The sequence below is a fragment of the Brachycentrus maculatus genome, unplaced genomic scaffold (assembly GCF_059751285.1).
Source record: "Brachycentrus maculatus isolate JH-2025_06_01 unplaced genomic scaffold, ASM5975128v1 h1tg000050l, whole genome shotgun sequence".
In the NCBI taxonomy this organism is placed as follows: Eukaryota; Metazoa; Arthropoda; class Insecta; order Trichoptera; family Brachycentridae; genus Brachycentrus; species Brachycentrus maculatus.
In genome coordinates, this window is record NW_028280804.1 from 1052573 (window position 1) to 1065050 (window position 12478).

Sequence of the window (12478 nt, forward strand, 5' to 3'; positions counted from 1 at the left end):
GATAAAAAAAAGAAGATAAAAATTAAGAGGCAGGTAGTTGCAATATTTTTATTTAATCAATGAAGAGCGTTATAGAACCATGATTACCGACTTCTTCTCATCTCAGTTGAATGACATTGATGTGATAGAGCTGTGGTTTCAACAAGATGTCGCAACATGGCACACCATCAATTTATTGCGAGAAATTTGAATTAGTAAACCTCTAAAAAAAAAACATACAAATAATGTTGCTACTAATAAAAATAGGAATTTGTGCCATGCGCATATTTGTTTTCTTTGTCTTTGACTTGTCAAAACGTCACAAATTATGAAATTAACGTAAATGTAAACAGCGGACAACATTGCAAACATTTCAAATTGTCTACTAACCGAGGATTGTGTGTGCCGGTGCTTGTTGTAAACAATTCTGATTAGTGTGCGGAAAAAACAAAATTAGATTCATAGCCTACAAACATTCGTTAAATACTCGATTATAGTGAAATATCATTATTCTTGAAAATGTCAGAAGGCGAAAATAGCCAGATATATTCTCCATCGTTCGATGTCGTATTGAAAGTGGAAAATAAATCATTTTTTCTTCAAAAGGAAATTCTTCGTCAAAGATGTGCGTATTTCGAAGCAATGTTCAGTGGAAAATTCGCGGAGGACACTCAAGAAAAAGTTGTTATAGAGGTAAATAAAGCTTACTTCATCGCCATTTCAGTTTCATATTGTAAACAAAATAATTAAAGCTCGTTCGTACTCATCTAATAATAAAAGTCTGTCTATCTCCATGAAAGGTAGATTTTTCACTGGCACTGCATAATTTCAGACAGCTACAGAAAAACTCAAAATACACATATTTTTAAAATTAGGCTGGCGTCACAACCAATTGATATTTTGTCTACTTACTTTTATTTCGTTATTTGAAATTATGAAAAATTGTTGCAATAATTAAACGATTCCTCATCATGTTTTGTTTATAAAGAAAACTGTTTACTTTATTAACATATTTAAAAAAAAATTGTGAATACCCAGCAAAAAGATGTTTTTGCCAGTGTCAAGTATTATTTTTATTTACAAAAAAAATAATAATAGAAAATTAACATAACAATTCGTACAAAATTTCATAGTTTAAGTGCGTTTAGCTTTATCGTTTTAGAAATTATAAGTGCAATTCTAGAATTAGATTCAGAATGAAAAGTGGATACTTGGGTGGGGAGTTGGATTCCTGCCCGTGTTAAGCTTTTTAGATTAGAAAGTTCTTCTCTGTTGTGAGCGGAAACTGCGAGAATGTATGGTTTGCATCCCCTATATCTTGTCCACATTCGCCATATGGTGATGTAACACACTTTATCTTATAGAGATATATTTTTAAACATACCCACACTGCGAAAACTCTTCTTCTTTCTCTATTAATAGATCTGTTGATCTGTTTAATCAGGGCTCTGGTCTTGTTCACGTTCGCAATAAGGGATGTAACGCACTTTATCTTAAACACACATTTTAAACATCATCCGTACACTGCGAAAAATCTTTTTCAGACAGAGTTCAGAAGAGAGATCCCTCTAAGGTTTTCCGGGTTATTTTTGCTTCTTTTTTAAAATATGGGGACCGTTACGCTAGTGTGCCACTCTTGAGGTATTTTACAATTCTCCTAAACTGCGAAAACTGACCAAGTCAAATATTTTTTGAAACCATTTGCTGTAACTAAATACTTTATTATTTCTGTTGTTTTAAGTTCATAAAAAATTCTAAAATGAGAGAATATTTCAGCGTGATCATAATGGAATTTGAAAAACATTTTCAAAAAATTCACTGAGTTTTTAAACATTCAGATCATCTTTTTTCTAAATTACATGGTCACTTTTTGCAGTATGCTTACAGTATCGTAAATAATTATTTTATTATTTTTTGTGAAGGTTGCATTTTTATTGCTCTCTTTGTGACTCATTTTAAGGAAAAATTTGTGAGCTAATTGAAATTCTTGGTAATTTGAAATGGCGAAAAGAATATTATTTTAAAATTTAATTATTAAAATTGCACAGTATATTTCTGATCAAATTTATAAAATTTATGCTCAGCGATTTATTAAAATGATATATATTTTTTAAATACTAAATTACGCAATGAATTTGAAATTAATAATTCTGTATTAATATGAACAAAAGTAAAAATCGCTTAGTTAACACAATTTCTCATACTTAAATTAATGTTTCGGGTCTATCAAATAAATTTCAACAGAATGCATTTTAAATTTATATGTAAAACGTTCTTTTTCACATGGAATATATATGTAGATGTTCAAAATTAACAAAGTAATGGATGTTCAATCAAAGGGATAATGGTGAATGTATAGAGTGATCACTCACACCAGCCAATACCATATTTAAAAACCCAGACTTCCGTATTGCCTTCTCAGGTCTCTGTTGAGGTATCTATAATTTACACATTGACGGACTTATTACACAAAGATAATTCTTCAACCATCAAAATTTACAACAAAAAATGCATGACAGGTTGCAAAACTATTAATTATAAAAATATGTTTACGGAAAATCCCTCAGTACATTTATACTAAGAATTTAAAATTCCAAGGACTTTTTCTGTTATTTACATTTAAATACAAGTTTTATTGCTTTATGTTCTTTATAGTCTTCTGACATTTGACCTTTTAATGAATGATACCAATCTTGTTTTGTCCATTCATTTTTGTGATTAAAACATTTTCAGATAAAAATAGGTACCTAAAATGTAAATAAAAAAATAAAAAAAATTAGAAAAGATTGGAACTACGACTAATTTTTACAATGGCAACACCAAATCATGTTGTTTTGTGTAATTGGTATGCAAATTTTAATGTCGTTTGAGCATGCCATACCTCTTCAAATAAATAGATTTATTTAACCTTTCCGAGAGTATGGACGTAAATGGACGTCGGTGCGAATTTTCCTTAAAGGAGTATCGACGTTAATGAACTTCGAAGTCAGTTAGTATGATGTAACTTGTATAGCAATGACATCTGTGGATATTTGTGTGTAATTTTGTCATAATTGAAAAATATTTCGAAGAGGTGTTTTAAAAAAAATGATTCAACATAATTTCTATCTTCATAATACATCGATTTAATGAAAAAAAAAATATTTTCATGTAAAAAGAACCTACTCCCCAGAGAAAGTCGGACATCAATTTTTGTACTCCCGGAAATGTTAATTATCTAAGATTTTTTAAAATTGTTGCCCTAACAACTACACCAGTATCCATAATTATTTTTTACTCTTTCTTTTGACAGAGTCCATGTATATAATTTTATTAAAGCTTGAAAGTTCATACAGCTCAACGTTAAAAGCCAACCAATTGATGTCACCCATTCTAAATGGATTAAAACAGGCTTCAGCTCAGAATAGATGAATATGGAAGTCTGGGTATTTACAGGGCTTATGACATGTCATTAGCTAGTTAATGTTTTATGTAGTTATGTACGCTTATAAGCGTCTCCCGCTTTTAACCAACAGTACGTAAAATACGCGTTTCCCGCAAACAATATGTTGATAGAACAATGGTGCATATGTTAAAGTTCCAAAAAATGTTTGCATTTATTATACCACTCCGCCTCCGTAGTGTAATGGTCAGCGTGCTGGAGGTCCCAGGTTAGATTCCCAGGGGGGTCAAATAAATATAAGTGAATTTTTCACTCTTACATTTATTCAATATTACCCTGGACTGGTACCTGAAGCGGAGGGCTGATCACCTTTCCTTCATGTGTTAACGATCAAGATAACACTGCGTTTATATGATGCAGTGCCCTATGCACCATTGGGGTGCGGATAAGGGTTTGAAGAATACCACACCAGTTATCAGTGGGAAAAATGCCTAATGAAATATTTTTGTTTTGTTCAATGTCACTTAGATTGATTGTAATAATTTTAATGACAATACTTTTGACCCCTAAATGCATCGCACATGTCCAAGGTTGAAACGGTTCTGAAAAATTGAGTTGATTGTTCTGAAATTTTAGTTAATTGTTCAATTAGTCCTACCTTAGGACACAGGTTCTCAACCTTTTTTGGTACAGCGCCCGCTTGCCAAAATTTATCATCAACGGGGGGAAGAAAATTGCCAAATTGTCCCCTCATAGAGAGGGGAAAAGAATAAATAAATACTGCCCACTTTTCAACCCTCTCTTTTGTCTCCTGAGGTCTCTACTACTCCCTAGACATCTCCACCACTCACTGAGACGTGGTGCCCCCTTAGAAGATACAATGCCTTAGAAGATACAATAGGTCCTCAAAATTTACTTTATTGGGTAATAAAGAAGTATCAATTTTATGTTTTTTATATTTGCAGATAATATCGGCAAAAGCAATGACCTTTATACTAGACTATCTGCACGAGAAACTCATCGAAGTGGATGATTTGAACAATGTGACGGAATACATAGAAGCCGCCATGTTCTTCCAACTCCAAGATCTTGTTGATACAATTCTAGCAATATTGATCAAGAAGATCGATCTTGAAAATTGGTCCAAAATTATGCAAATAGCAAAAATGTTTCACTTTACCGATTTAGAATGCAAGGCTAGATGCTTCGGTCTTTATAATTTCAATGAAATTAGAGAAAATATACACTGCATAGACAATATCGCAACCCTCCATTGGTACTTATCTCACCTCTACTTAAATGTTACAAATGAATATCATGTATTCCAAGCCGGCTGTGAATGGTTACAGAATAAAAACATTGAGACTAATCATATTTTACTTATTCTCAGCTGCCTTAATTATAACAGTTTAGATATCGAGTCCTTGGAAAATATTAGTAAAAGCAGTTTGCTGGAATCCGATGAAGAAATCCGGTTCATTATCGATCTTTTAGTGCAACTTAGAAGAAAAGATTTTCTTCCGGAAACTATCACGTCCAACAAATTCAAAACTAATTTTATAAACTTGAGCAACCAACGTACTTACGAAATACTTTGCGGATTACTTTTATCGGTCAAAGAAAGACAGAGCATAGAACAGCCATGCGTTATAAGAAAACGGAACGATAACTATTTGAAGAAATTTGACACAAAAATTAACGATCTCAAAAACTGGCTAGAAATATCTAATAAAAGTTGGTGGGGTCACAATATCGTCGTGTGGAAAGGTTTCAACATTATCGTTTTGTGCGGCGAAACAAGCATGGGAAAGAATATTTGGAATACTGATATTCTGATGTATAATATTTTGGAAGAAAAGTGGAAAATTTTAAACGCGCTCCCTGTGCCGGCTCGGCGTCACGCTGAGGCTATCATTCACGGAGACAGCTTATATCTCATCGGCGGAGTAAACTCTTTCAGGGTGTCCCTATCCTCGGTGCTGAAGTACGACTTGACTAGGGACACTTGGGAACCTCTGCCCGACCTTCCCGAATGCTGCCAGACCCCGGTAGCCACCTTCCACAATGACGAACTCTATGTCTCCGCCGAAATGTTGTACGTATTTCGAAACAACAACTGGGTGCACCTCTTCCAGATATCCATGAGACACAACACGATCGTCTCCTTCAAGAATAATTTGTTCTTTACGCAGAATTGGAAAAACACTCTCAGTTATTGGACAACGGACAGCGAGATTGAACACATGAGATCCAACGAGCATTTGAGCAAGAAGTCTGAATATAATATAACATCCATGTGCCTGATAGGTAAGTGTAACAGTAAAAAATTTCCTTTTAGTTTTACTAGTTGTAGCAGGCAGATTTGTCATTTTGAGAAGGTGCCAAAGTCAGCTAATTTGTAAAAATACATGGCGTTGTTTCGTAAGTTTTGCCAGACGGAACCCCTTTTGAGAGGGCAGAGGTTGCACATCCAGGATAATGTATTTTTTTTGCTGCCAATTTTTTATTCCGATAATTATTCAATAACAAACTAATTTGAAGATAATTAATTTACTTAAACAATCAGTTGATAGGAAATTTCACATTTTGAAGATGCAATTCTGTGGTCGAGAGTTTTTATATTCAAGCTCTACCACGTCTAGATTCCTATTTTTAATAACGGGCTGCTTACAGCCTACAAAAATATTATTAATTGAATTATTTTTGTACATAATAAGTGTGCAAATGTTTCCCTTTCATGAAAATTTTTGAGATTTTTTCTAACTTTATTTTTTTCTACGTCTGCTGGTATTCATAGTGTAGTAAAACCATTTAAAAATAAATCACATAATTTGGAGGATTGTGATTATATTCAATTTATGAAATTTAGTCACAGACTGTCTTCATATGATTTAATGTTAGGGACTATGAAATGCGTCTTTTAACCTTTCCCTTACGGTGCTAAAAAAATTCCATGTGCAACGGTGATATGTATTTTGTACACCATATGAAAATGTGATATAAAAACGGGAAAAATGGGGATTTTCCTAAATGTTGCTTTTATCGACAATAGCTGAAGTTGAAATGTAAAATTTTTATAATGTTAGCTCTGGTAAGTATCTGAATGAGAAAAAAAATACATCGCAAGTAGCCGCAATAGCTAGCGTAGCGACACGACCGCTGCGTAAAATGATCTGTAAGCTACTGGCGCAACTAAACACGCTATGACATCCGCATATACGCAAATCATGACACGCACGCACACAGTGAGAAACCTTTTCGGTGATTTTTTCCCCAATTTTTTCACAAATTATTTCCATCGCTGCAAATGAATAACTTTATATTATAATATATAAAACCCTTATCCACACCCCAATAGTGCATAGGGCACTGCTTCATATAAACGCAGTATTATCTTGATCGTTTACACATGAAGGAAAGGTGATCAGCCCTCCGCTTCAGGTACCAGTCCAGGGTAATATTTAATAAATATTTTTTTATGTTATTATATTACGGAGGAATACAACAATTCTGAGCCCGTATCTATTATATCTTTCTCATATTTAAAGTCGAGTTGTTTTAAATACATATCACCGGGAGGGGAAGGTTAAACATACTAAAGTGCATTGGTTTTTATAAAGATTTACAAAAAATTTCAGGTAAGTTTGTGTACCTGTTGACCGAACCGGAACACTTTGAAAAGCAGACGTACCGCATCGAGAGATGCGATCTGGATGACGAGACACCCAACACGGAAATTCTCTTCGAGAAGGATGCAGACTCCGCCTACTCTTACAACACGTCCACTTGCCTGGTCATCCCCAGCCTGGACATCGAGGATGAGTCCATCAGCCAATTTGGCAAGACTTGCCTGCACGAGATGGCCCTTCGGCAAAGCAGTATTCCGGAGAAACCGCCATGTACGGATGGGAGTGTGTCCGCTTAATATGGATTACAGCATTCGGTGATAATAACACTATTTAAAAATAAAAAAAATTTAGTTTGACTTAGAAAATTTTCCTTGCCCATTTGTCCGCCTCCGTAATGTAATGGTCAGCATGCTCGGCTACCGTTCTGGAGGTCCCCAATGGTGCATAGGGCACTGCGTCATATAAACACAATGTTAACTTGATCGTTAACACATGAAGGAAAGGTGATCAGCACTCCGCTTCAGGTACCAGTCCAAGGTAATATTGAATAAATATGAGAGTGAAAAAATCACTTATATTTTTTTTTACCCCCCTCTAGGAATCGAACCCGGGACCTCCTGTACAGTTGCCGAGCGTGCTGACCATTGCGCTACTGACAATTTTCATTTTCATTTCTTAAATTAACAGAACAAACACCATTTGGGAGTGTTGTAATTCATTTTGTTAATGAAAAGTATATATAATCGCTTTCTTTGTACATAAAAATTAAAAACAAAATGTATGTACAAGTCCAAATTGTATAAAGCCATTTCTAAAAAAAAAACTAACTGCTACGAATATTCATATGGGATCATTCAGGCACTTGTCTACCAATGTTAAAAGCATAATATGGTTCTGATCTTTTCTTGAAAATAATACCAAAATCATGCCTTGTATAAATCACACCCGATTTAGATCATGATAGACATTTTAGATAAATTATTGATGGAATTATTAGGTAGTAGAAAAAGTATAGCCTATTTACTTATGTAAAAAGCAATCGTATATCATAAGTAAATAAAAATGTGATTGAATAATTAATAATAAATAATAAAACCCTTATCCGCACCCCAATGGTGCATAGGGCACTGCTTCATATGAACACAGTGTTATCTTGATCGTTTACACACGAAGGAAAGGTGATCAGCCCTCCGCTTCAGGTACCAGTCCAGGGTAATATTGAATTAATATAACAGTGAAAAAATTACTAATATTTATTTGACCCCCCCGGGAATCGAACCCGAGACCTCCAGAACGGTAGCCGAGCGTGCTGACCATTACACTACAGAGGCGGACAATTGATTGATGTGATTGAATAATTTCCATAGAATTATTTTTCTATAAAAAGATTGCCTTCAGGCAATATTACTCAGAAATATGTGCAATTTTTTGTACAAATTTGATCTTTTTTAACTAAGGGAGATTTGTTTTACCATGAAATCTTTACATACAAATGATATAAATTGTAAATGAAAACGCTTGTTTTTTACCACTTGAGTTGTACATATTTCTTTTAAAGCTACAGATGCTTCCATCTTCGGGTCTGAATATAAATTATATTAACTATATTCAACTAGTTTATATTCAGACCCGAAGATGGAGGCATCTGTAGCTTCCGAAATTAGTCTTTAAAATAAATATAACTCAAGTGGTAAAATACAAGTGTTTTTATTTACAATTTCATCATATCTTACCACAAAGTGAATGCCGAAACAATAAATAAAATACAAAAGATATATTAAAAATTACATTTAAAAAAAAAAACTAATATTCGATTTCATTAATATGCTATTATTTAAAAGCCATCTTTTTATTTTCAAAGTTTCGAGAGCTGTAAACATATTCATTTTTAATGTACCACTTTGAAAAACTTTTTTTTTTAAAGGTGGTATTAATGAATTCGATCCATGCTGTTAAAAATAAAAATAAATCATATAAATATATCATTTGTAAATAAAAGATTTATGGTAAAATAATTATGTATGAAAATACTTTGTTGCGATGCCCCTTAACAGCCTTAAATAATAGAAGACTCAAATTTAGAAATATTCATTAAATTCAGTTGAATAGGTCAGTAATTTTATTATATTTTATTATAGTAGCACATTGAACAGTAGAAGTTTTACATCTTACACAGATAATTATGGCTGTAGCGCCATTAATAATTGGGTGATAATTTTTATCTTAAATGTAAGGCACTTAATCCGTCTAAGGATATATATATATATATATATATACTTAATCACTTAATACTAGAATTGCCTTGAAATAAATCACTGATAATTTTTAAATTATCAATAATGAATAGTCATATTATTGTCATCCGTGTTCAACTCGTTCTGTGTCTGAAAATTTAAACCTCATACCACCTAATAACTACAGCATGTATTACTTAAAGAAATGTTTAAGTGTAATTTATTTTACGGCTCCATTTTGCTTAAATTTCATATTGTTTCCTTTATGTATTACAAAATAAAGGTAATACATATACCTTCTTAGGAGTTCTATAAATACATAACGCCAAATCTTTAAATAAATTTTAAAAATACCTTTACCTAACTGGCGTCAATGCTTCTTTGGGGAAAAAGGGTTAATAAAAGACAGTAAACATATTGTATATTATTTACAATTATCATACATATATAATAATAATAAAACCCTTATCCGCACCCCAATGGTGCATAGGGCACTGTGTTATATAAACGCAGTGTTATCTTGATCGTTTACACATGAAGGAAAGGTGATCAGCCCTCCGCTTCAGGTACCAGTCCATGGTAATATTGAATAAATATTACAGTGAAAAAATCACTTATATTTATTTTACCCCCCTTGGGAATCGAACCCGGGACCTCCAGAACGGTAGCCGAGCGTGCTGACCATTACACTACGGAGGCGGACAAATCATACATATAAGTTATTCTTATTCATACAGCTACAAGGTAATCCTAAGATTATTTTTTAAATGTTTTTGTGAAGTCACAAAATACCACCTTACAAAATGAATCTCACTCATAAACCTTACACTTTTTTTTACACTTTAAGTCTTGATTAGGTCTAACGCTGATAGCCATAGACGTTTACAATTTTGTGTATGAATTAGGATAATTGTTGAGAAATTATGATATGTATTGTAACAAATAGAAAATGTCATATTTATACATACTAATTTTAAGAGTGACCACTACAATTTTTTTTATAAACTATGTACTATTTTTTTTACCCGGTTGTTAGTTTATTATTTGAAAGTGTTGTATTGTAGAGTTATATTCATTTTTTGAAGATTTGTTTGAAATTTTATAAAATCTACCATTAGCATTAGTTTTTTTTTTATTTATTTAATATACTTGCTTTTTATACAAATTAAAACGACTTCTATACATTTCTACTTCATACAATCTTATAATTTTGGTTGCACTGAGCCACCAAAAAAGAGATTGAGCTCTTGTGTTTGGGGAGGGACTTTTTTTTTTTTTTTGTCAATAGTGACATGTTGTACATTTAAAGAAATATTGTTGGGGAACATATTGGATTATTATGTAGCCCAATATTTTTAGTTCAAATATATGTGTAAGATCAAAAAACCAATATAATGAACATTTTTTTTCTTTTATGAAAATAAAAATTCACACTGATTTGACCATGATTGATAATAGACACTTAAAATTGTGCTGTGTTATCTTCTGTTTTATTAATTCATTATCAATTAATCCGTTGTATTATTTTTCCTTGCATCATCATTTCATTTAAACGGTATTATAAATGAACATGCAGTCTTCCCATATAGAATACACATGTGCCTTAATAAGTTAAAATTCCATATTCCTAATCTTAATAGGTTTGGCCTCTGGCGTAACATTTTGATTACATAAGATTTTTGTAACTAATAATATGTGATAGTATATGCCTTGCTTTATTTAACGAGAGGAGTCACCTGCCAAATTACTTGTAGAATTGTATGATTTTGTTTTTAAACCCTTATCCGCACCCCAATGGTGCATAGGGCACTGCTTCATATAAATGCAGTGTTATCTTGATCGTTTTACACATGAAGGAAAGGTGATCAGCCCTCCGCTTCAGGTACCAGTCCAGGGTAATATTGAATAAATATTACAGTGAAAAAATCACTTATATTTATTTGCCCCCCCTTGGGATTCGAACCCGGGACCTCCAGAATGGTAGCCGAGCGTGCTGACCATTACACTACGGAGGCGGACAAAATTGAATTGTATGATTACCTTCAAATATTGTCCCTGGTTCATCGGAATTGTATGATTACCTTCAAATATTGTACCTGGTTAATCGGAATTGTATGATTACCTTCAAATATTGTCCCTGGTTAATCGGAATTGTATGATTACCTTCAAATATTGTCCCTGGTTAATCGGAATTGTATGATTACCTTCAAATATTGTCCCTGGTTAATACCATATGTACTTAAAAGCTTAAACCTCTTCAACCCTTTCTTGTCAAAATATTGTTAGTTAACACGTTAAACGCCATGGGTGGTACCGGTGACCTCAATCAAAAGCTATATTCAAAATGCTTTAACTATGGAACCCATCGTCAAATAAAAAAAAATGAGCTAAATACATTATATTATTTAAAAAATAAAAAAAATTGCAAATTGACAATTTTTAGTGTTGGCGTTTAATGTGTTAACACCAGTTATGTAAAAATTTTCTTGTTTAAAACCACAAAAAGTAAATATACACTTTGGGCTGATCCACGGGCACTTCTAAGAACGCTTTTATTGGTCTTAATTTTGTTTTTAATAGTAATATCAGTATATAAAACATCAATGTATACAATAGAATGCTTTTAACAGCTGTACAATTTTTTCACCATTAAAAATAAATCTCAACACTATTCTCATTTAATGATAAGTTATTTGAGTGGATTTATTTTGAACACATTTAGTTCTGTTATTGATTAATTTTCACAAACTAAAAATTCCATACGAGATCAAATTTATGATTTTTGGAATTGAAAGGTTGTATTTTATAGTGATGATATATTAAACATTTATAATAATATGTACTTACTTCCAAATAGTATAACGCCTGTAGCATTAAGTGCACCAGCAATATTGCGCATTGTATTAACACACTAAGGACGGGTGTTTTTTACGCCTGCGGACCGCTGGCGACGGGAATTGATAATTAAATAAATATATTTAAGACCTTAATAAAGAGGTTGGTACATAACATTAAAAAAAAAACATTAAACATGTAATTCCTCCATTTATGACTTTGAAATGAGGCCGGCGCAAAAGGTAAAAATACCCTTTCCGTCCTTTAGCATCAATCGACCGAACAGGTAGAAATACCCTTCCCGTCCTTAGTGTGTTAGAGTGAACACCATTATTCGTTATAAGATATTCTCATCAATAAAACATGCTGTTAATTATATAATATTAGTTATAGAATATATATTATATGGCATATTTAAA

At 32.6% G+C, this 12478-nt stretch overlaps 1 protein-coding gene across 2 annotated transcripts; it reads left to right on the forward strand.

Moving 5' to 3' along the window:
• Positions 1–266: 266 nt before the first annotated feature.
• Positions 267–7767, forward strand: LOC148312049 (kelch-like protein 15). Of its 2 annotated transcripts, XM_088277836.1 has the most exons (4): positions 279–672; positions 4327–5668; positions 7000–7304; positions 7589–7767. In XM_088277836.1, the coding sequence occupies exons 1-3, from the start codon at positions 499–501 to the stop codon at positions 7284–7286; spliced, it is 1803 nt and encodes a 600-aa protein (XP_088133962.1). In that variant the 5' UTR covers positions 279–498; the 3' UTR covers positions 7287–7304; positions 7589–7767. The 2 variants fall into 2 exon arrangements, with proteins under 2 accessions (XP_088133961.1, XP_088133962.1); XM_088277835.1 differs by having other exon boundaries at positions 267–672; positions 7000–7767.
• The last annotated feature ends 4711 nt before the right edge of the window (positions 7768–12478 follow it).